The sequence below is a fragment of the Podarcis gaigeae genome, assembly GCF_964106915.1.
Source record: "Podarcis gaigeae genome assembly, chromosome: 6".
Classification (NCBI taxonomy): domain Eukaryota; kingdom Metazoa; phylum Chordata; class Lepidosauria; order Squamata; family Lacertidae; genus Podarcis; species Podarcis gaigeae.
The window spans coordinates 49196055-49221638 of NC_139682.1; the positions used below are offsets into that span (position 1 = coordinate 49196055).

General features: G+C 43.7%; 1 protein-coding gene across 4 annotated transcripts; it reads right to left on the minus strand.

Moving 5' to 3' along the window:
* Window positions 1-1386: 1386 nt before the first annotated feature.
* ELOVL1 (ELOVL fatty acid elongase 1) lies at window positions 1387-25584 on the minus strand. Of its 4 annotated transcripts, XM_083742275.1 has the most exons (9): window positions 25544-25584; window positions 24690-24796; window positions 6502-6568; window positions 6069-6259; window positions 4265-4345; window positions 3973-4029; window positions 3491-3596; window positions 2741-2877; window positions 1387-2463 (listed from the first exon to the last, which is right to left on the minus strand). In XM_083742275.1, the coding sequence occupies exons 3-9, from the start codon at window positions 6545-6547 to the stop codon at window positions 2218-2220; spliced, it is 864 nt and encodes a 287-aa protein (XP_083598401.1). In that variant the 5' UTR covers window positions 6548-6568; window positions 24690-24796; window positions 25544-25584; the 3' UTR covers window positions 1387-2217. The 4 variants fall into 4 exon arrangements, with proteins under 4 accessions (XP_083598401.1, XP_083598400.1, XP_083598399.1 ...); XM_083742274.1 differs by lacking the exons at window positions 24690-24796; window positions 25544-25584 and adding an exon at window positions 22149-22641; XM_083742273.1 differs by lacking the exons at window positions 24690-24796; window positions 25544-25584 and adding an exon at window positions 22149-22295 and having other exon boundaries at window positions 6502-6563.

Below are 25584 nucleotides of genomic sequence, written 5' to 3' on the forward strand. Positions count from 1 at the left end.
AGCTGCTTCTGGTGAACCAGAGCAGCACACAGAAATGGTGTTTACCTTCCCGCTGGAGCGGTACCTATTTATCTACTTGCACTGCATGCTTTCGAACTGCTAGGCTGGCAGGAGCAGGGACCAAGCAACGGGAGCTCACCCCATCGCGGGGATTCGAACCGCCGACTCTGCTCAGCAAGCCGTAGGCTCTGTGGTTTAACCCACAGCGCCACCCGTGTCCCTCCTTCATTATTAGTAACCAGGTGTTAAACCATAGCAAAAGAACAGCAAGAACAGGCATGCATAGTAGAATAAGCATATTTTACTATTGCTGAGTAGTATATCCCTAAATTCCCTTGCATCATAATAAAATACTAAATCAGAACAGTGGTGTAAATGTAGAATGCTGTCATAAGCATTAGTTGAAAGTTTCGCACACATGCACTGAAGGAAGGAGGCAGGACACAGCAAGGGATAAGCAGTGGAGAGATTTAAGTGTTACAAAACCTTGTAATTCAATCTAACAATAAACTTTGCTTAAAAGTTTTTAAAACAGGACCATCCTATCTGAAAACTGGCTAAAATAGCTGATGGTAAAAGCTGTAGTAGTACATCTAGCATTGCTTATGGCACATAATCCAGGTTATGTATTAGTCTAGCCCTAGCACTGAGGTAGAGAGAGACACTTACGTAACCAAGTCACTCTGCAAGATTTATTCCAACAAAATATGCATTCTGCCATGCCTTGGATTATTCTATCCAGCAACACTTGTAGCCACATTTAGCACTATCTATAGGATAGTGCACAGATCAAAGATCTGCCATTGTTGGCCAATTCTAACACAGGCCTATTTTGGGTGTGACACACAGTAGCAACAGCCGCGCCACTTTTCAGGCTACAGACAAATAGCACCAAGGAATAGGGCTTCTTCAGGCACAAGATATTTCGCAGCAGCTGGAGCTTGGGCAAGAACATAAATCAGTAAAAAACAGAAAGGCAGCTGGCCTAAAACTTTCCATGTAAGGAAAGGAGAATATGCATTCAGCCTGGCAGGGAGAGAAGAAAGGAGCCTAGGAAACAAATGCACAAAACCTTTGAGCAAAGTTAGCTTTGCTCAAGTCGTGGTCCTCTAGCAGAAGTCACCTGAGGCACGACACTACACTGGGCAAGCCAGAACATGGCCACTACAATACTTCATAGGTTTTTGATCTGAATTTTTCAGTTATCCCCACTCCTTAAACTAACCCCAACTAAGGCACAAGGTGACTGAAGGGGAGCACCTCATTGGAACTGAATGTCAACATCTGTTTTATAGTCAATATGGCCCATGGAAATGTTTGTTCTTCTCACCCAAGCCTGACCAGTCATGGGTCCAAAGCCTTGAAATCAAGAACAAGAATCACTACTCTCTTTCTGTCCATTTATTTTTGTGAATACAAGTGAGAAACTCAGGTAGAAGGGAGGCACCTCTCCTGAGTCCTCCCCAAGGCTTAGAATACAGGGAGCATCTGCTCCTTGGAGCAGATCCAGTAATAATAATAAAAAGGCACACAGAGCAACAGCATGCAAGCTGGAAAAAGGTCCTTCTCCCTGGGCTTCAGTGCAGCAAAAGTATCTGTGGTCATCAACCCATGGGGAGCAAGAGCCCAGAGTTATTGCTAAGGTTGTGGGATCAGAGCAACCAAAAACTGGGGAGTTATGTGGAGGGATGAACACTGAGGCCAGCCAGGGCAGCAAGAATGAAGCCCTTGGCCTATAGCACCCCACCTGCATACAGAGCAGGAATAGATCTCTCTGGGGGAGTCAGACCCACAGCAACAAGGGACCACTCACATTCAAGTATGAATGGCAGGGCTCCAATGGGGTAAAGAGAATGAACAGTGGGCAACACAAACTTAGGGAAAGCAGAGGAACAAAATTCCCACCTGGATCACATGGAGTACATAGAACTAAATGGAAAGGTGTGTCCCATCTGGCAGAGTTCTGCTTTGGTCCAGCTCTGGAGGGAGCCCAGCCCAGGGCAGACACAGGCACTTTGAAGACCTTAGGCTAAAACCAGCACCAACAGCCCAAGCAGCCTCTCTCCCCTGGGACAGCTGAAGGCCAGGTGTGAGGGATACAGAGCAGTTGGGAAGGTGGCTTGGAACTGCAAGACAACAGTCTTTAGGCACTTGGTCTTGCTAATGGGCCCAGACATGGGTTCGGTTGGTCCGAGACACCTTGATCCCACCCACCTCCTAGTTGGCTTTGGCTTTGCCGTTAGAAATGGCACCATTCTCATGAAAGCCATTCTGCTGAGGTTGTGTCATGACCTTGGGCAGACGCTTGCCTCTGGTGTACGAATGGTACCAGAAGTTGGAGAAGAGGAGGAAGAAGATAACGCCGTAAATCCAGATGAGGTGGATGAAGATTGGGTACTGGTAGTCACAGCTGGGCATGAAGTAGTACTGGGAGATGTGGATGGAGACGAGCACAAACTGCAACTGTGAGTGGAGGCAAGAGAAAGTTATGGAGTAAAGAAGGCAGCTATATCCCGTTCCCCTACCCACGGGAGGAAATAGACAGCCCTAGGGACAGGTAGTTCAAGCTGGGAGAGGGAGAACACAGAAAGTCTAGCACAGGAAACAATTGCTAAATAAGTTCCTGTAGCTCTTGCCAAGAGAAAGGAAATAAGTCAGACCAATGTCCCAGGCTGGTTGTACCATCCAAAGTTGGGAGTTCTTGGCATGAGTGGCCTGGTCCTTTCCCTTTCCTACTCACCAGTTGAATGGCAGTGATGTGCTTCTTCCACCACAGGTACTTTTGATAGGCAGGCCCTGCAGCTGACAGCGCATAGTAAAAGTACATCACCACATGTACTATCGAGTTCACTAAAGCATGAAATGAGCCCATTCCTCCTGCAGGCCAACAAATAAGAGAAAGGTTAAATTCAAATGGTAAAGGAAGAGCTGAGATATGACCTACATACATATAGCAAGACCAGAAAGGAATTCTTCTGGAACATCAGGCACCACGAATATGGTGGTTATGGTGGTAATAGAGTAAAAGAAGTCAGAAATGTTTGTTATTGTTGTCTTTGTGGGGCTTTTTTTTTGGGGGGGGTGTTCCTAATCATCTCCAGTTAGTATTCTGTGAAATGCTATTTTGAAGTGCCCACGACAAATTTAGATTTCCAAATGAGCCCCCAGGCCCCAAAAAGTTGAGAACCTTTGATATAAAAATTATACAATATTAACTTTTACCATTTTAAAAGCTCTGTACTTTATTCCAAAAGTTAACAATTCATCACCATTATCTTTCACCATGCAGAGACTCAAGGTGGCATACAGATAAAATAGAAACAGCAAAAAGCATAGATAGGCCCATTAAAAATCAATTAAATGTTAACAGAATTTACACACACACACACACAGAGAGAGAGAGAGAGAGAGAGAGAGAGAGAGAGAGAGAGAGAGAATATGAATGAATGAATGAATGAATGAATGAATACATGCCTTCCCTAAATCTCACCTGGGCCAAATTTGGCACCCCACCACCAGCTCCAGGGAAGCACTGAATGGTGGAACACATGCAGGAAGGTCACCTGTTCATTCTTCTTTCTTAGGATGAAGATCACCTGGAAGCAAGAGATTAGAGTGAGATGGGCTTTTCATTTTGGCCAGTGGGCCATTACTCCAGAATGTATAAAAGAGAGGAAGCACCATTGCAGACTCCAAATAGTAACAATCCAATCATCTTCAGTGAGCTAATAAATATCAACTGTACATACTGTAAGAAAATGAACAAAAACCACCCTATCCCAATGAAATACCTACTAGTGTTAGTAGAATATAAACGTTAGTCACCATTAATTTGCACAAATGATCCATGTCAGAATAAATAGGGCTGTCTGACCACATCTGGTAAGTGTTGTTAAGGCCAATACAAATGTGTAGCCATACCCATTTCTGCTCCAAACAAGATACTGTAGGCCTCAAAAAACAAGCACTTACTGTGTCAAGCAGTTCAATGTACTTGGAGATGATGAAGACCCAGGCTACATGGACCATCTACCAAGAAAGAGCAATGTCAGAAATCCTAGTCATCAAAACATAAAGCTTCACCCTACTTTTCTACCCTCATTTTTCCTTCTTTCTGAATCCCCATTTCTCCTCTTGAAGTAATCCCACTACAGAATTGCAACATTTGCCAAGCTTGTGCCTACATTAAAAAAACAACAAGAACACTCTCACACATGGGGGAATGTGAGACAAGATATGGGGTTGAAAGAATGAAAGAACTTACCCGAAGGGCCATGGGATTCTGGGATTGGTCCACAGGGTCACACCTCCAAGTGTAACCAGTCAACCAGCCTGACATAAGGAACTGCAACAAGGAGCCACCATTCAGATACTTCTCAATGATACTACATTCACCAGCTCAGCTTTGTAAACATACCCACAAAAATTACTTGCCTAAAATTTGTGTTACTAGTTTTATAAGAGGCTAATCAGCTACGTTTCCATGCTCACTGAAGAGAAAGAGAAGCTTCTTCTCTATGCTCAACATTAAAATGCAGGCAACTATCCTATTAGCAGGAAAATTAAAATAAAATAAATAAAAGTAGCTTGCTATCGAACAGGCTGGAGGAGGATAGACAAAGCTGAGGGACAAGCTTTCCTTCCTTAGCAGCCACCAGCAGTCCATTCATTCATCTGCATAGAACTCTTAGGTCACCAATGGCTACCAAGCTAGTGCCGAAATGGAAGGTTGTACAAGATACATGTCATACAGCTTCTCTGCCATGCAAATCTCTCTTCTAGGCACTTCTATGAGCAACCATTGGAACAAAACCCTGTGGAATTTTCAGCTGTCACAGCAATCCAAATCCCTTTTGCGCTGTGTTGTGTGTGTGCGCGCGCGCGTGCACGCACACACATACATACTAGAGAGGTGTCCCTTCATCCAGGGCTGCCAGCCTCCATAAGCCACCACCTGCAGAGTAACACCAGTGTCACTGCTGACACAGGGTTCCTCTTTCTGCCCATTGAATGGGCAGGCAGAAGGGCTGCTGGCAGCAGTCTACAGAAAGCCCCCAAACAAGGCTTTGCAGGGATGGTGCTGGGATAGCCCTGCCCCTATCATGTGCTAATAGCACTGGGCCCAATCCGGGTCTGATTGCTGCACCAGCTCCATGCTGCCACAATACCCCACCCCAACTTCTGTTGCAGCCACCATGCTCAACAATTAGGTGGATGGGGTGCTAGCTCTGCTTCTTCAATAATCCCCACCTGGTTAGGTGGTGTTGTAAATAACTCTGATGTAATTCTGCATACTGACTTATATACACACACTTTATCTCCCCATATTTATAGTTTTAAAAATCAGCTTATGTATGTAGTTTTGTCCAGCAATGCCCTTGTACATCCAGCTGCTACAATGCAAGTCCAATAGACTTAATTTGTAACTTAACACTTTTAAAGAAGAGGCACTTCTTAAGATAATTCTCCTGACTATTGACCTGAGCAGGTAATGCTACCCCTGCCAGCTTTAAGAAAATGGAATACCAGTAAGCATGATGCACTCCATCACATAAACACTGACAGAGAAAACATATTTACTGGGAAGGGGTTGTGCAATTCCCAAGTCACATGTATGTACCATTCTGTATAAAAGGCTACAATGGAGACACTAGACAACTGTTGCACGATTATGGCCAGCTGATATATTTAAGTAAATTACAGCTAGTAGAAACTTGTACATTGTCTGTTAAGCATAGCCTTGCTACACTTCTAGGTCATCATGTGAACAATTCCTGATAGGAAGAGTGAAAGAGTTTATTCATGGAAATTAGCATCCTCATAAAAAAACCACACCCTGCATGAACATTAACACCTTAATGTAACCAGACCAAAGGCCCATTGCACAAATGGTTTCCGTTGTCAGGATCCATTAGGTGCACCCCACCCCAAAACCTCTTAACCCCATAAAGCTTTACATATGCCAGGGTAGGAAGGAGTTTGAAACAGACACTGGGGATGCACCACAAGCAGTAACGGCAACATCCCACCAATGGAAGCTATAGCTAATCTATCTAGGAGATGCTTACCTCATAGACTATGTAGAGCGACAGAGCTACCATGGAGGAGTTATAGACAATCATGAACTTCCTGAGGTTCAGAGGTTTCCGGTTGGCCATGATGCGTGGCCCCAATGACAGTACAAAGTAGATATAACCCAGCAAGATGCCCGTCATAGGAAAAGGTGAGCCCATAAGTGGATACGAAGAAATCCGTGGGTCTGAAGGGAAAAGTGAACTGTTCAGAGGTGTGCACTGTGCCCAACAACACTCCCTCTGTTATTTTATCAGCAGCCCTATGCATCTAGGGCAGGATAAGTTAAGTGTTTGAGTCACACCGGGACCCTCAAGCTTTTGTTACACCTGGGGCAGGGGAGGTAGCATCTGTAAGGCAGCCAGAAAGTTGACTACTACTCTTCTTGAGGCCCCAGTGGGTCACTTTGGCTGAGTAAGCCAAACTCACCTGCTTTCTTTATGAAGTCTTGATACATGTTCACGAGTGAGTCCATGGCAACAGTAGTTCAGCTGTTCTGCACAAGAAAGAAAGAGTGAGTCACACCAATGGTACTTGAATTATCTGCAGGTCCAGTCATACAATGCTTCTACAGCACTGCTCCCCATCCTGCACAGAACTGTCAACTATTTTAATGAAGTAAGCAATCCAATCACTTCCTCTCAGAATCTTCCAACTGCCAACTTGGCCCTCCTCATATGACCAGCTACAGAGCTGAAAAATGAGAGATCACATGATCCTAAACACTTCTTGCTATTAGGCAGTATGATTTTGGGAATTCTGTGCCTCTTGCCCATCTGAGCTCTGCACAAAAAGCATTTGCAGCAAAATGCATGCCTATACAGATATAGGAATAAACTGTTTAATCAGGCACAAGCATCTCTCTATAACAACCACTCTTCCCCATCCTACAATTGTAGTTTAGAATCACTCCAAGCACATGCTGTACAAGTCACAAGCACATCCCCAATAATGCTCTGCATGAACTGCAGCACAATGCACCTCCCCCCACTCGGTGCAAAATGACAGGCAGCCCTGGATTACCCAAGAAAAAGAAAACGCCTTTTTCAAAATGTTCTTTCACCAGCAGGTACAGAACAAACCTTCTCTGAAGCCGTAGATTAGGAAAGCAACACACATGCCAACTAGACTCAAATGGTGAAGGCCAGTTCTGTCATAGAAGCCCTACTTGCCCAGCTTTTAAAAGATTTTAAGGAATTGGCTGGTTGTGCTGATTCACAGAACATCCTCTTGCTTCTGGCCCCATGTAAAAGATGCTTGATTCCTGCACCCCAAGATGGCTACAGGATATTTGCATGGCCAACAGCGCAGCCTCAGCAAAACCCATGTATCAGGTTGCAGAAGATCACATCTGTTATTTCAATTCAGGTCCACTAACACATATGCACACACAAACCTTGTTGCCCCTAAAGTCTGGAGTAGGTTCAAAGACAGCAAGGAAAGTTTAATGGTCTAACTAGAGAAGCTCTAAAAAGTTGAAAGTAGTACAACTGATTGTATGAAAAAAAGAAGGTGATTGCCAAGAACAACTGTCCATGGCATAAGGTCAGTTGCCTGCATCATACAAGGGACTGCAAATTGGAGAGTTCAAAGAACAATTTAAAATAAAAGTGAATAAAGAATAAAAGAAACAAATGTAGGATTATCAAACAGCAATAGCACCTAGAGATTTTTAAAGGTTTTCATTAGAACTTCAGGCTCACTCTTCGCTTTGATGTACCCCCACCAAAGAGGAAAAGAAAGGTTGAATTTTGCCTCATGAAATTCCATTAGACCCTCTGATCTGCTTATTAGACCCCTATAACCATACAAAATCCAGATTCTACATATCATAATCACTGCAGGATTATTACTGTCAAAGCTTGGGAAAATACCCATAAACCAAGTGAACAATCTATTGTTAGAAAGATATATGAATAGTTAAGACTGATTAAATTAACAATAATTGTAAAGACTTCCTTCTCTATTGCAAAGGAGGTCTGCAGACAGAGGGGGAGGTTCCTCACCAGTGTAGTGTGGCACAGCTCCACTACCATTCCACGAGTAGGAAGGTCAGAAATTAGGGGGCGGGGGGGGAGTTGGGGAGAGACTTCAGACACCGAATCCCAGGCCCTCTCATTTCCCTGATGTAAAGCCAGAGTTACCTCAGCTTCTCCCATTGAAGTCAATAGGGAGAGAAAAGTAATCAAGAGCTCCTCCCACCCCACTTTCCACAGTGTTCGTAGTAAGCTGTCAGGGAATTAAAGGCAATAGTTTTTCCACCATGGACTCCCCACCCTGCCTAACAGAATGAGTGTATAAAGAAGTCAACTTATAAGCAGAATAAATGGAAAAGTTAACCCAGGAAGGGCAGTAGCCAACCAGGAACACTCATGTTTACAAGGGGATCATAATAATTTATTTGTTTGTTTAGTCAAATATAAAATGATTGAATGACGCTAGATTTGATTAATCATTTCTAGCCACATTTTCCTATAGTTTCCAAGTTACACCCACAGATGTTCAAGCAGCTAGGGTTCGGTATCTTTTGCTTCTTCAATCCTATACAAATAGTCCAACCAAAGACTCAGGGGGCAAGAAGCAAGTGCTGCAGGAAGTCCAAAAGATACTGACAAGCCTCATAAGCGGGGTCAATAAATTAAGAAAAACTCTAATCAGGTCCTGAAAAATATGTCTCTCTCCCACTTTGCCAACTGACCCAAGTTTGAAAGGTGCTACGAAGGCCTAACACATGCCTGGTAAAACCTAGCTAATCCCCATAATCTTACTAGGTTTACCAAGAGTAAGCCCCAGACACTGGCTGCTAGTGCAGGAAGAGGGAAATAGTACTAAAGTGCACAAAACCCCATCATACAACAGGCATAGCAAGGGAATTAGGGATAACAACATTCTGAGGTAGCTGACCCATTGTTCCTTGCAGAAGCTGAGAGCTAGTGAGCAGGAAAAGCCCAGAGGTAAGAGAAACACATCCCAACAAGCCACAGATTCTACTCTTCACTCCCCTTAAATTGGGAAATCAACCAGGAAGATGAAAGAAAAGCCCTTAATTGAAGCACAGGTAGAAGAATTGTGGTAAGCAAACCATGCCTGATATTGGTAGTTGTTCTTTCCAATCTCCAACATGATAGTTGAGAAGACACTCTAATAGCTGGAAAACATAGCCAGAGAGGATGGACAAGGAGTTGCAGAGGTGCTTAAGGGGCATTTCTGAATATATTACCCTTACACATCATCTACATGGTTACAATTCAGCACAACCACCTTTATGAGAACCAGGAAGTTCACAGAGCAAAAAGGTCCTGTAGAATATGACTCTTGCCTAGGCAATCTAAGCATTCCTCTCAGCACCTGAAGCACACCTCTCAGTACAGTGGTACCTCGGGTTAAGAACTTAATTCGTTCTGGAGGTCCGTTCTTAACCTGAAACTGTTCTTAACCTGAGGTACCACTTTAGCTAATGGGGCCTTCCGCTGCTGCTGCGCCACCCCTGCACGATTTCTGTTCTCACCCTTAAGCAAAATTCTTAACCTGAGGTACTATTTCTGGGTTAGCGGAGTCTGTAACCTGAAGCGTCTGTAACTCAAGGTACCACTGGTATTTCCCAGAGACAGGAGGTCACAACAACTTTCCAGGCACAGTATATGGGCATTCCAAACTATAATCATTTAAAGCATTCCTCTCTCCACAGAGGCTTGCATATGACTGTGATAAGGCAGACTCTGCCCCCAGGCATACAATCCAAAAGAAGTTGTGACACTAAAGGCTCACCCAGGGCAGGATGATTTGAACATATTACGCCAATCCTGGCATGACTGCACAGGCTGCCAGTGAGTTTCCAGGCCCAGTTTCCAGTGAGTTTGAAAGTGCTGTTTTTGACCTACAGTATAAAGTCTTAAACGGTTCAGGACATCAATGCCTCTACAACTGCCTCTCTCTATATGAACTCACCCAGACCCTGAGATCATAATTCAGGGCCCTTCTTTGTGTGCCTACTCCATGAGAGGTCCGGAGGGAGGCAACATAGACCTTTTCTGCAGTGACTCTCCCATCTGTGGAATATTCTCCCAAGGAAAAGCATTCCTCTTCTCCCAGTTCTTTGACTAATTAAATTATACAGTCATACCTCAGGTTACAGACGCTTCAGGTCACGCTTTTTCGGGTTATGGACCGCCGAAACCCAGAAGTACTGGAATGGGTTACTTCCAGGTTATGGCAGTCGCGCATGCGCAGAAGCGCTAAATTGTGTTTTGCACATGCGGAGAAGCACCAAATTGCAACCCGTGTGCACGCAGACGCACCACTGTGGGTTGCGGACGCTGCGGGTTGCGAATGTGCATCCCACACGGATCACTGTATAAGGCCTTTTAAACTATGGGGGCAGGGTTATTGTTTTTGTTTGTTACTATGTTACGTATTTTTCTGTTTTTATATTGTAAACTGCCCTGTGATTCTCTGAAGAAGGGTGGTATAGAAATTTAATAAATAAATGAAGAGAGACTAGAAGAGAAGAGATGAAAAATTCAAGCACCACTTCTTAGTTTTTTTAATTACCAGTAAGAATGGAAAGCTTTCAAGAGGAGGAACCAAACACTGCTTATATCTCAGTAGTGAATGAAGAGACCCTGAAGTACCTTTTAACTTTCTCTCCTTGATGAAATGGGGACTGCTCATTAATAAGTTAAAATAGCTAGATTTTCCTATGCCTTGATGATTGTATGATTGAAGGTTAAGTCCCAAGTCTGGCAGGTCCTAAGCATGGCACCAAGGCTTGCCAAATCAGCAATGCACAGAGATGATGCAGGAATTGCTGTTAATAATAATAATAATAATAATAATAATAATAATAATAATAATAATATCTTTATTGTCATTGCCCCCTCTCAGGGACAACGAAATTACTTGGCTGCTCCATCCACCCAGATAGGGCACTCCACTTAAAATCAAAACAACTATAAAAACACTAATTAAAACAATATAATATAATACAGCAAGGAAGATTAGATGACTTCAAAGTCCAGGTTTCCCATTCAGGGCCGAGATCGCTCTGGAGAAGAAGCTGTTCTTGAGACGGCTCGTTCTTGTCATCATCGTCCTGTATCTCCGTCCCGACGGCAGGAGCTCGAAGAGACAGTGACCAGGATGCGATGAATCTTTTACTATGTCCAGTGCCTTCCTATGGCACCTTGTGGCATAAATCTGCTCTAAGGTGGAGAGTGGGCAGCCAACAATGCTCTCTGCTGCCTTAACAACTCTGCACAACACCATCCTGTCCTGGGTAGTGCAGCTTCCGTACCACACACATAAGCCATAAGTGAGCACGCTCTTCCTCTATCCTGTATTGGCCCAACCTGCTCAGCCTGTTTGGGAAAAGGAGTGAATTCAGCTCGGCACCCGCTCACACAGCAGCAGCCCAGCCCCACTGTAGCCTTAAGAGCAACTGTTTTGTATAGTCAGACAGAAAATACAGCACAGTCTTCCTTATCCCTTGAGTAAATGGGAAAATGCAGGGGGGACTGCAAAAATCTCAGAAACCTGTTACCATACAAAATATGACCATATTGTATTGTCCAAGTACCATCCACCTCTGTCCACTACATAACAAAGTTATCAGGTCAGACTGGAAGGACAGCCAAGGTAGGAATCTGCCCCAACTGCATTCTGGCAGGTTGCTGTGAGGGGTCTTAAAACAGATTCCCAACCAGGGCCTGGGGGAGAGAAGTGCTTCAGTTGAGATAATCCTCCTACTCAGTAAAAAAAAACCACGAGGTTCTCAAAAAATCAAAAAACAAAGCAAGTGAGATGATCAAAGAGCAAGGGTCAGGACACCATCAAGGAGGATGGGAATCATCCCTCTGAGCTGTGACTACAAATGAAAGGGATCATGGCTATAATTTAACAGGAATTATATCCACCATGTGCTTCCCAGTGGGAATCCATAGAGATTAACTAGACACACACATTGTGATTAAGTTCATTTGTGTCTCTACTTGTACTGCTGCAAATTTTCGTATGTGGATTCCAGCTCCACCCACCTCTGCAAACAGGGGCCTGGCAACTCTCTGATACATCCTGTCAGGCCCATAGCTTTGTTGCATCTCCAACCCACAGACATTCCATAGCCAACAACACAAAGCCCTGCACCCACATTAGTGTCTTGTATAGAAGTGTTGTGCCTGGTACTGCCACCCACATGGGAGCAGGGAGGAATCTCTCAATAGCATATTGATGCAGAGATGGGGGAGGGAACTGGAATGCTCCTATGATTGGCCTGCCAAGGGGCTGCACAAATATCCAGAGCAATAGGGAAAAGGCAGCCCTGGAAAAGCAACACTGACACAGAGAGTTGTCAAAAGCCCACATATTACTCCTATAAATCCTAATGATCAATCTGGTCACTAAACACACATCTGCCATTGAACAAGCCCAATCATATATCCCAAAGGCTGATACCTCTGTTTAATAGCAAGGCATTTCTTAGAATAAGCCCTTAAGAGACTTCCCTTAGTTCTCTAACGTGTTGCAGGCTGTGTTAAAAATCCAAACAGGCTATAGAAAGGGGCCACAACAGGTCCAGACAGCCATAGTAAACTAAAAAAATACTTTAAGGACAAAAGATAACTGCAGTGGCCATTTGGGAGGCCTGAAGGTTGCAAGGCAGGAGTATGTGTGGCTCAGTTGTCTATTCAAGCCCCATGCCCCTTTGAGATTTAACATGCCACTACAGTGGACCCTCTGGATATGAATTTAATTTGTTCCGGGGGTCCGTGCGCACCCCGAAAAATCCATATCCAGAGGCGCCGCTTCTGCGCACACGCGCAACGCAACAGAGCACTTCTGCACATGCTTGAGCGGCGAAACCCGGAAAAATACTTCCAGATTTGCCGCTTTCGCAACCTGAAGTTTATGTTGCTCAAGAGTAACATAACCCAAGGGTCTACTGTACTTATTAGCAAGACATGGCTCCCCACTATGTACACCAAAGGAGGCAGACAAACCCTATGACATTGGAAATATACACCTCCTTAAGCAGCTATCTGGCTCATATTAGTGGTTCCCAGATAGACACACTCAGGAACCAAGCCTACAAAAATTTATTTACGATGGAGACAGAAATGCATTTACTGAAAACTTTCCAGACCCCAATTTCTCATACAACTCTCCCAATCTTCTTATTACTCTGAAAAACCCCCAACAGATTTACATCCCAAGGCTCAGGAGGTCATCCTAACCTCAAAATGTAACATATCCTATAGGAATCTTGAACTAAAATTAAAATTGATATATTTACTAAATAAATCAAAATTACTTCCAATGGAGGCCACCATTCAGCACTCCTGGGTCACGCCATGCATTTCTCCTTCACCATTTTCAGGCATGACTTTCCCTCTCCAGCCTGGTCATTATAATTTTGGCTAGTATTCACAGCCTTTTAGGAATAGGATACTATTATTTTGTATTCTCCAACTCAAGTGAAAAGTTGCAAGGTCACACCTAAAGGAAAGTTATTGTTCTCATCAATTATCAGGGGGAATTCCCAAGCACAAACAGGAATAAGTAGCATTGGCTCTACCAGCAGAAGCCAATCAAGGTTGCTTTCACCTCAAGAGTCCTAGATAGCTACGGTACCTCCACCTTGATATGGCAGCCACTTGTAACTATACTCTCTCTCCTCCTCCCAGCTAGAACTCATGGACAATGTCAATAATTAAAGTCACATGCGTTTCCTGGGTGATAATCCAGGCTTGGTTTAGACAGAGATCCTGCCTGCCCTAAGGCAAAATTATTCAGAGAAACTAACTGCTGCTGAGCAGTTCAAACTCTTATAGCCTTGAGAGCCAAGCTGTATGTAAATAAGCCTCTCTACTTCATGTTTCAGATAAGGAGCGAGAACAGGCAAATGCCACAAAACATGCCTCTTTCCCTCCATACACAAATATCCATTATGGAAGGGATGGGGAATCTGAGGTCCTCCAGTGCTGCAGTAGGAAACAGACTAGCTAGAATACTGTAGGCAGATGAAAGTTAACACACATCCAAAGTCAAACTCATTATAGACCCATGACTCAGGGATAGCCTCTGATGGGATGATCTTGTAACATGAATCATCCATGAGTCTGCTTGATGAGAATGCATGATCATGGTAACCAGGCCCCAAAGCCACATATTAAGATTGCCATATGTCCTCTTTTTCCAGGACACATACTCTTTTATGTGTATGTAAAATGAGAGCCATCATAGCGATCGATAGTTAAAAGTAGAAGTCAGTAATGTGTCCCCTTTTTTGATCTTCAAAATATGGCAAGCCTAATAGCAGACTGGAGAGAGAAAAATCCCAGCCATCAATAAATTTTACACTAGCACAGAGAAAATATATTTTCGAGTCCTGCTTCCTAGTGTCCCCAGTCATGTTATGTTTCTTCTAGATAGCAATGCAGACATGGGCAGTAGCAAGACTGGCCCTAGACCAAATGGCACTACAGGAGCAACTCTGGCTCCTTTCCTCCTTATTCATTCATACCTTACTATTGCATATGTAGCTCATTTCATGACTTTATAGTATACTTTACATGCATAAATTAGTCTCTAAAAAGATGCTAGAATCTGTAAATCATATTCATGTTATATGAAACATTTACTATTTGTTTCAGCCAGTGTTAAAAACTAAAGATATATAAGCTAGGTGCCAAATGGCTCCTTAAACCAAGCTTGCAACTGCCAAAATGGAATGTCTAGTTGCCATTTTGGGGCAAGAAGGCTCTAAAGTCTTATTTTTCAAACAATGGACTGACTGTGATTGGTTCTTAAAGAAAAGTCACTTGATCCAGGGACAGTCCACATATATTGGCCTATTCCAAGTTCTTTTTCTTAATGGTGACTGCTTCTGCTCAGGCTGCACAGAAAAAGCATTTGGTTCCAGAAACTCATTCCGATTGTGCAGATAAAATGTAACTGATAGAATTCTAAAGGGGGGGGGTATTAGTGTGTGAAATAGTGTGAGAAGTCCAGATCCAATGATTCCCCAGGCATGCACCTCCAGATGGTGATGTCAGGTGTCACAGAAGGGTGGGAAAGCTTCAGCTGCCCACTACTTTCTCTCCAAGTCCATTGCCACGGTGGGAGGAGGGAGGTATTTCAAAATCAAAGGAGCACCTAAGTCAGGCATAGGCAAACTTGGCCCTCCAGATGTTTTGGGACTACAACTCCCATCATCCCTGATCTAACTGCACCACCACTATATACAGGTGAAACTCGGAAAATTAGAATATTGTGGAAAAGTTCATTTATTTCAGTAATTCAACTTAAAAGGTGAAACTAATATATGAGATAGACTCATGACATGCAAAGCGAGATATGTCAAGCCTTTATTTTTTATACTTGTGATGTTTATACTTTATTTTTTATACTTGTGATGTTTACATCTGATGAAAACCCCAAATTAACAATCTCAGAAAATTAGAATATTAAATGAAATCAGCAAAACAAGGACTGCAAATAGAGCAATATTGGACCTCTGAGAAGTAGAAGCATGCATATGTACTCAGTACTTGGTTTGGGCCCCTTTTGCATCAATTACTGCCTCAATGCGGCGTGGCATGGATGCTATCAGCCTGTGGCACTGCTGAGGTGTTATAGAAGACCAGGAAGCTTCAATAGCAGCCTTCAGCTCTTCTGCATTGCTCGGTCTCATGTCTCTCATCTTTCTCTTGGCAATGCCCCATAGATTCTCTATGGGATTCAGGTCAGGCAAGTTTGCTGGCCAATCAAGCACAGTAATCCCATGGGATTGTAATCAACATGGGTGTTGATCCACTGTGCTTCATTAAGTCCAGGGTTAACGTAGCCATCTACCAGGAGATTTTTGGAGCCACAGGCTGATAGCATCTATGCCACACCGCATTGAGGCAGTAATTGATGTATGCCATAAACATCAAGTATAACAAACAAAGGCTTGACATATCTCGCTTTGCATGTCATGAGTCTATCTCATATATTAGTTTCACCTTTTAAGTTGAATTACTGAAATAAATGAACTTTTCCACAATATTCTAATTTTCCGAGTTTCACCTGTATACTGCTACTTTAATTTTATATACATAATTTTACCCACCCAGCCTCAATTTAATCAGTTTCACCAGAGACTGCAGGTAGGGTGGGGACAGCAAATGGTGGCGGCCAAGTTAGATTGATACCTATGTGGTTGTGATTAATGGTACTAAACATTAGATGAACCAGGGAAAGATTTGTGAATAATAATTATTTTAAATGCAAGCTTGATTTTGATTTAACTTCTCTTCCCAGCAGCAAAATTTGTTAATAAGGCGCCCTGAGCAAGGACAAAATTTGGTCCCCCCACCCCATATTTCATATTTTCACAATAATTCCTTCTAGTACTTTTTAATGAATCTTCTCAGTTAAATACCCATATAAATAAATGTATTGCTATTAATATTATATTGTGCCCCCCTTAGCTTGGTGACTTGTGCAGGGGAACTACATGCACTACTCTAAATCCAGTGCAGCTCTTTCCACAGAATTGGAGTTACGTTTCTCTGACCCAAGTACAGTGGTACCTCTAATTATGAACTTAATTCGTTCCGGAGGTCCGTTCTTAACCTGAAACCGTTCTTAACCTGAGGTACCACTTTAGCTAATGGGGCCTCCCGCTGCCACTGCACGATTTCTGTTCTGATCCTAAGGTAAAGTTCTTCACCCGATGTACTACTTCCGGGTTAACAGAGTCTGTAACCCAAAGTCTTTGTAACCCGAGATGTTTGTAACCCAAGGTACTACTGTAAGGTGTTGGTCCAGCATGGAAGTGTGCCAGTAACAGCAGCATTTCCCACAAGTACATTCCATGCACTCACCTAGAACACTGAAGACAGGCAAGGCAGAAAGCCAATAAGGAAATAATCGCCACGTCTGGAAGGAAGCTGCTACAGACATGTAGAGATAAAACCTATACCATACATGCAACACCAAACCAGCCTAGCTATGTAGCTAGCTGTGTTCTATTGTGAATCAGGGTGAGTGGCAGAAAGTCTAGTAACCCAAAAGAGATAGCATATTCAGTGTGACATTTATAAGTATACAGCACGTCATAATAAAGTCAATGGTAGGGTTAATATTACTGCACTTTGGATTTAGACATATTGTCTCTAATTGGCCTGGTGCAGTTACTGATATAATCACATTTTCATTTTTCTCAACAAATTAGGAAGAGGTGCTCCTTTAAGTCTTTAAATTCTGGCAGGTCATTACAAGAATTCTTTAACTAAGAAACACTGCCCAATTTTTAAATTTTTGCTGCTCCCTCCTTGTTTCTTTTAGATTGTAAGTCTGAGGGCAGAGACTGTTTTGTCACTTCTAAACTACTATCCATGGAGTCTTTTTTTATTACTAAAATGCAATATAAGAATGCTTTACATAAATAATTACTATCTACATAGTACAGTGGACCCTCAGATTACGTTACTTTTGGGTAACATAACTTTCGGGTTGTGAACGCAGCAAACCCAGAAGTGTATACTTCCGGGTTTCGCCTCGCATGTATGCGCAGAAGCACTCCGCGTGCCTTGCACACAAGCACACAATTGCGTTGCGTGTGTTTTCGGGGTGCGAACGGACCTCCAGAACGAATTAAGTTTGTATCCGGAGGATCCACTGTAGTTCTAACTTTACATAATTTCTATTCTAAATATGCAAGATCTGACCAAGCCTTTGGAGCTGATGTGGCATTTATCTCTGGTCTCACCCATAGGTTTCCTGGAAGTTGCCAATGCCATGGCAGCATTTTAACCCTACACAGCCAGAAACAAACCTAGAATCATATAACTGAAGAGTTGGAAGGTACAGCAAGCGTCATCTAGTCCAGGCATAGGCAAACCTGGCCCTCCAGATGCTTTGGGACTACAACTCCCATTATCCCTAGCTAACAGAACCAGTGGTCAGGGATGATGGGAGTTGTAGTCCGAAAGCATCTGGAGGGCCGAGTTTGCCTATGCCTGTTCTGGTCCAACCCTTTGTGTTGCAGGAACAGAGTTTGGGCTCACAGGTAGGGTTTGAAGTAAGCTCTTCTCCCACCAACAGCCTCCCAGAGGTGTTGGGAAGGGCTGTAGGTCAATGGTATTGAGCAACTGCTTTGCATGCCAACTCCACCCGAGTGGTTCAAATCTCTACTCACTTCACTGGGTACCATTGGGCGAGTCACCATCTCTTAGCCTAACCAACCCTGCAGGGTTTTGTGAGAGTTAAAATGAGGACTATGCATACCACCTTGAGCTCCTCAGAGGAAAAGGTGGGCTATAAATCAATAAAATTAGAAAGTGTTGATGCTGCACCCACCTGTCTCATTCATACAGCACATTGTTCAAATGTGCCCATGAAACAATCTAGGGTGCCCACCTAAATCAGTGTCTTGAGTAAAGGTGTCCTGCGTGGCAAGCAAGTGGATGCCTCAGAATTGCTGCAGGCCACTAAGTTTACCAGCCAGTGTGTATGCATTTTATGAAATAATTAAAGGGGGGGGGGGACTGCTAGGAGGTTTTGGAGGATTAGAAGGAAAAAAATACATAGGATGCTTCCTCCTGAGTCAGACTACTGGTCCATCTAGCTCAGTACTGTCTACACTGACTGGCAGCAGCTCCTCAAGGTTTCAGATAGGGGCCTACCAGGAGATGCTGCCAGAGGTTGAATCTGGGACCTTCTGCATGCAAAGCAGATGCTCTCCCACTGAGCTATGGCCCCTCCCTTAAAAATAATGCAAGATGTTGGTTCTCATGGCTTTTAATTAAAGGCTGATTTAAATAGGGACACAGAAAGCTGCCTAATGCCTTATATATAGGATGAGCTCTACTGAGTCAGACACATCGATCCATCTAGCTCAGGAGTGTCAACACTGACAGGCAGCAATGGCTCTCAGGCAAGGAGGGCAACACCTCTAGCCCTACCTGGACTGAACTTGGCACCATCTGGAAGCAGCTACTCTGCCAGGGAGCAACTTCCCTTCCCAAAAAACCAAAGCTCCACCAGACAGGGAGAGAACAGACATCCTAGCAGGGCTCAGCAGTTCTCCTGGATGGGGGCAAGACATGGTGAAGAGGGTGGCCTAATGATGACACCTTTCTCTTCCAATTAGTATACAGGGTCTCCAACACCAGGCAGGGCTTATACCGTATTTACTCGGATCTAATGCACCATCAAATCTAATGCACACCTCATTTTTCAGAACCTTGAAATCATAAAAAGTACTTGCTGGCAAATGTAAATGAATCATCTAATCTAATACACACCTTAATTTTCGCAACATAGTTTGGCCAACGAAGTTGAGCATTAGATTCAAGTAAATATGGTATTTTTACAGTGTGTGCTAGGATAAAACATTCTAAGATACGCAATCACAAAGCTTGCTTTTGAAATTCGACTCCAATTTAACAAGAGTTGCACATGTAGGCAGATCAGGGAGCTTGCGTGCATTCTTCTAAACTAGATGCAACATGTTGTCTCGCACATCTTTCTCAAAAAAAATTTATTATCAAAAAGCACCTGTCTGGTGCTTTTAAATGCCTACAGCTGCTTGGTAGCCACTGAAGAAGCCATCAGCCTTCCCCTGCAGATGTAAGAGGAAAGGGCTTGCTCAGCAGAGCATACATTTTGCATGCAAAATGTCTCAGGTCCAATTCCTGAAATCTCCAAGTAGGATTGAAGCTCTGAAAAGCCATTGTCAGTCAGTGTAGTGAACTAGATGGACCTATGTTCCTATTAACTCATGGCCTTTCCTTGCCAGAAGATCTAAGGCCTATACCCTGTGACACTCTAGAAGGGTTTAACAGGGGACAACCATTTATTTAACTGTGCATTTAAGTGGAATGGAGATCTTTTGTGTGTGTGTGTGTGTGTGTGTGCGCGCACACACACACACACACACACAAAATCACTGCTGTCTTCTCTCATCTTCAGTCTTTTGTTGGACAACAAAAGAGGTTTAAAGACACTCTCAATGCAAATCTTTAAAAATGTAGCATAAGCACTAATAACGGGGAAACACTGGTCTGCGAGTTCTCCAGTTGGAGAACAGCCTTTACCAAAGGTGTCATGAACTTTGAAGAAGCACAAACTCAGGGCAAAACCGAGAAACGAGCTAAGAGGAAGGCAAATTTGGCAAACCCTCACCATGATTGCCTCTCACCCGGAAACCTATGTCCCCATTGTGGAAGGATGTGTGGATCCAGAATTTTCCTCCAGTCACTTACAGACTCACTTTAAGACTGTGTTCATAGAAGACAATCTTACTCAGCGACAAGGGGTCACCAAAGAAGAAGACATCTTCAGTATTCCTATTTTGCAAGTATAGGGCCTGTTTTGGAGCAGATGCTACTTGGCATGCACTAACTGAGCAAAAAAAGAGCTACCAGAGCCAGGGTTAAGCAGTCCACTATTTCTCTACTTACTACAAGGCATCCACTAACTACTTTTCATTGTGTTTTAAATAATAGTTACAGGGAATGATGTAAGAAAGTAAGACACAAGATCTCAGGTGTTGCAGGACACAGCAGGAACGTTTTTAAGCTATAAGGCAGGAAGAACTGTTATGCCTAAAAATAAGTATGATTTTTTTTTTAAAAAGTCATGATTTTGAATACCATAGAATACATGTTAAAAATCACAATTGCCAAGATTCTTAGAAGGTTGATGCTGGCACCTAATCTTTCAAGCACCAATTTCATCAGATGATCACCTCCCCAAGATGGCATCCAAGGCACCAAGCTACTGAGTGACATCACACTGTGCGCCTGTGGCGTGACTTGTCAGATCTATGAAAAGTAACTAAAAGCAGTTAGTAATCTCCTGGGTTTGAAAGATCTTCAGAATGCAATGTTTTGCTGTATAAACACAAATACTGTAAAAGCTTATTTAATCCTGTTACGCTTAATTCTTTGGAACATGGTTTGGGTGGAGGCTGTATAGGGTAACTAGAAAACTACTCCATTGGAAGTAAGGGGCAGGGAAGAGGATGGTCACAAGTCATACCCATCATTTATCTTCTTCTCCTAAGTGAATGAGGGCTGTAAACTGCTCTACCTACTCCTTATTCTTATTCCCATTCCAAATTTATGTAATTAGCTACATAGTAGAGTTTGTGCAACAGGATCACAAGAGGGGATGGATTTATGGCGCAACTGGTTTCTCTTACAGAATCAGCTTAATTTCATTCTTGCAGGTGCAACTAGTTGCATCATTTCTGGAAGCAAATTTGACAGCAAAGCATGAATGCTAAAAGGATAGGCAAGTGTTTAAGAGAGAAGAAGCAGAAGTGACAGAGATTAGCTAAACTTAGCTACAGGCACCCCTAACAGAAGTCTCGATTCCCACATTAACTTGCCTTGCCACTTTCACCCTGTACTACAGTTCCTGTGCTTTTTAGTTAAGCCAGAACCTCACCCTTCAGAGACATCCGAAGCCTCGCTCAAACCTCGAGGCGACCTAAAGGCCTCCTTTTGGCCTCTACCACAGCAACCGACCCCAAGGTTTAGCCTTCCGCAAGAACGAGCGCGGAGCCCCTCGAAACTACCCTGCAGCGCTTACATCCCTCTCGCCGCTGAGCCTTGGCGGCCGCTCCTGGGGAAAATTATTTCCCCTCCTCGTTCCACCCCGAAGGCAGGCGCTGCTGTCTCTGGGGAAAGGCGGGAGGGAAGCTTCCTTGGCCCACGGCCGGGGGAGCTAAGCAAGCAGCGCTCCTGCCTCTCTTGAGGCCCAGGAGTTACTCCTGTCAAAAGTTGCCGAGACGCCCTACGCGGCCTCTGTCAGGCGCCGCTAAACAAAAGGAAGGAAGCCGCTTTCCCCGCCGGGTCTGCGAAACCGCAAAGAAAAGGGCTACCGGGCGCGGCTCTCTGCCGTCCCGACGCCTGGCAGGCGAAGCGCCGGGGCCCGAGCAAACAGGGCGTGGCTGGCTGGCAGGCAACGGAGGAAGGCAGAAGCGCGTGAAGCCGGACACCGGTCCCCGGCCCCTTCGGGACTCGGGAGATGCCCCCCTCAGCGCCCTCCCTCAGCCTCCGTCGGAGAGCGGCCCGACGACTCACCCGCCTGAGGACGAGGAGAGAACCGGCGCGTCCCTGAGAGCTGCTTGCACGGCTACTATTTCCTCCTCTGAAGACCCGCTTCGAAGTCACCCCAGAGTTAAAGGGGGCCGCCCCGAGCGCTCCGCTGCCGGTGATTGGCAGAGCGGCGCTGACTACAAGCTACCTCACTGAGGAGGAGCCAGTCGTCTTGCTCGCCCCGTAGGAAGGCGCGCTCGCCGGGTGGAGAGGCCGCCAAGCTGGAGGGCGGAGGTGGTTGGTGGGGGGGGGGGGGGACGGAGAGGACTTTGAGGCCTCCCTCTCGCCCTCGGATTTGGCTGCAGGCGCTCCCCGAGGGCCAGAGCGTGCTTAGTGCATTTGTTGCAGAACTACTGAGCGCTGCCGGCAGGGCTGCTCCTACTGCACCCGCTGCACCCGCTTCAAGGTCCTGGCGTCCGGTCTTGAAGACCTCTGCCGCTCCGTCCTATGCATGTTTACTCGCTTCCTGGGGGCGAGAGCTACGCTAGGTGTGACGCACGCTACTAACTCAAGTGACTCTTTTTTTTGGTTTGGTTTTTTAAAAATAAATATCAGGAAGGAAACGGAGGACTCTTAGAGCAGGGCAGCAAAAGAGGAGCGATTACCCCCGCCCCGCCCGGCCACCAGGCCGTGGTCTTCTCCCGGTAGAGAAGCTTTCTTTGGCAACATTTACTCCCACTAAAATGAGAGGCCCCAGCTATTTCCAGCTTCTGAGGCTCCTAAGCCTTCATAAAAAAATAAAACATGAGGAAAACAAAAGAAGGCAACCCCCCCCCCCCAAGAAGGGACACGATTTGATTTATTATTATTATTAATCAGTAACACTTTTCTAGATGAGGAGATGTTTTGTGGCACATCATACCAAAACGTGATACAAGTTATGAATTTTTTTAAAATGCCTAAAAATCATCAAGGGTCTAAATCTGAGGAGCCCTGTTGAGCTCAAAGTCCGTAGGACCCTCTCTGATCAGCCATGATCTGGATGGAGCTTGCTAACAACTCCTGGGAATTATTTTTTTTAAGGAACATTTTCATCATTATTTTAACTATTAAAGTTTTTTATCCCACCTTTTCATCTCTAAAGAATGTCCAGGGCAGTCAACATTCATACTTTAAGAATAAGTTTGATGAATCAACCAAGTGAAAAACAGTAGCACTGCCCCAAATATAGTTGTTTAGTCCTGTCTGACTCTTCATGACCCCATGGAGTAGAGCATGCCAGGCACTCCTGTCTTCGCCCCAAATATACCAAGGCACAAACCATTTATTGGCAAAGTGAAAAACCCGCAAGCAGGTTGGCCAAATGTGAGCTAAAGACCAAAAACAATCATGCAGCAGAGTGAAAAATAATCAGCTGATTAGGTCAAAGTCCTGCCAGAATAACAATGTATACTAGTGAAAAGCCATTAGAGGGGTTTAAATGGGCCTCCAGGAAGACAACCCTTAGCACATTCCTAAGAAATTTACCTAAGATGGTGGGATGCAGAGAAGATCTTAATATATGGGCAGGTTTATATTGGAGAAGATGGTTCTCCAAGTAACCTGGTCCTAAGCCACTTAGGACTTTAAAGGTAATTAGTACTTTGAACTGTTCCGAAAACAAATATTTTGTATTTTTATGTGGTGAACTGCCCTGTGATCTTTGAAGGAAGGGCAGTTTCCAAATTTAATAAAATGAATGAATAAATAAATAAATAAATAAAAGAGATCCCACACATGGGTTCCCTTTTGAATGTTAAAGTTGAAACATCATTTATGCATCACGTTGTCAGCATTTGCTGCACCAAAAGCCACACTAAGTGGGGCACTTGGCTGATCATTCTCACCCTGTAAGGTAAACAATGCATAGTTATGGTTATAAATTTTGAAGATTGAACTCATCTTCCAACTTATATGATGAAAATATTGACTATCCTCCACTACCACCCCATATTAACCATAAGCAAGTAGGCATAAAGCAGATCTAACAATAAAGATACATTGTCCTGCTAAATGGTGAAGATAACCGTACCATACTTCTGAAACTGATAAGATATCGAACAAGTGATTGATAAAACTCACTACTTGGCAGGACAGTACAAACAACCAGTGATAACGTCCACACTGGTACTACTTGGTAAATGATTATTTATATTCACTCACTATTTATTCTGAAGGCAATCTCAACGAAACACCATGTGAGTATACAAAGTTGTAAGTGGGACAGGGGGAGGAGAGGGGGAGAGGGGTTAAATATGCTCCCTGTTCCCGTTTTTGAAAATGCAAATAATAATAAACACATTTTAAAAAGTAAATAAACACCATGTGAGTAAGCTGCCGGTCTCTATCATAAATTAAGGGAACAACATAATTGACTCCTACACTCGGACACAGTCCCAGGGTTTGGGTTGCCCAAGAGCAGTATTAAACTAACCAGCTTTCACACTGACACAATTCAGGATGCTATCTCCTCTGTCACGTATATTCTGACATTATGGACAATAACTGAAAACTAAAAACATATTCTCATTTATCACTGTCACCAACCTTTTTTGGATCTGGGGGCACACATGGAATTTGAAAAAAATGCCAACAATGCCAGTCACAAAATGGCTGCTGCCAGGGGGTGTTGCCTAACACAAAATGGCTGCCACCTCCGAAAGAATAGAAAAAGAAAAGCTTCAGGAACATAAAATGGTTCAAATAAAGAAAATCTATTCAATTGTGTTGTTGCTTACAATAAAAGTTTGAAAAAAGTATTGGTTATTATGTTGTCTATTGCTGGTGTGCTGCTATAGATTACAACTAAAAATAAAATATAACTGAATCTAGAAATAATTTTGAATTACTATAGATAGCCCATGGTCACTAATAAACAGACATAATTTCTGGTGGCTGGAAAGTTTCTTGGTTTGGTTTTTTTGTTTGTTTGCTTTGCTCTTTTTATGGAATAGAAAAGAACATAACTACAAGAAAAAACACAAACATTTTTTTTTAAAAACTCACCAGAGTAGTAATTCATCAATATTAGCCCAGACTAGTGTGATGTCTCTGCCTTTGCACTATGGTCTCCCTGCCCCAAACAAATTGGGAGCAATCCCTGCTGTGGTCCAGGCAGGAGGAATAGGTGATAATAAAGAGGACACCTCTGAAATGGAACCTCCCCAATAAACAAATTGGACCAGCAAAGAAAAGGTGATAATAATGATAATGGGTTGCATTTAGCTAACTTTCACCCTGAGTGGACTCACTTTAGTTAATGGCCATGGCTGAGATGGATTTCCATGCTTCCCCTACGCACTTTCCCCCCAAAAAACTTCTTAAGTAGCTGTTTAAAAGAGTACCTGAACATTTTGTTTCATAATACACCCTCCCGCCATCCAGAAAATCTAAGTAATTACCAGCTAGCTGCCATGTTCCCCTTCTTGGGCAAGGCCATGTG

Excerpts from the sequence above, each read along its gene's own strand:
- ELOVL1 (XM_083742275.1), bottom strand. The coding sequence starts at position 6,547 with ATGGACTCACTCGTGAACATGTATCAAGACTTCATAAAGAAAGCAG. Across the intron at positions 6,260-6,501 it reads AGACTTCATAAAGAAAGCAG|ACCCACGGATTTCTTCGTAT; the intron begins GTGAGTTTGGCT and ends TTTTCCCTTCAG. Across the intron at positions 4,346-6,068 it reads CGCTCTACATAGTCTATGAG|TTCCTTATGTCAGGCTGGTT; the intron begins GTAAGCATCTCC and ends TCCTTGTTGCAG.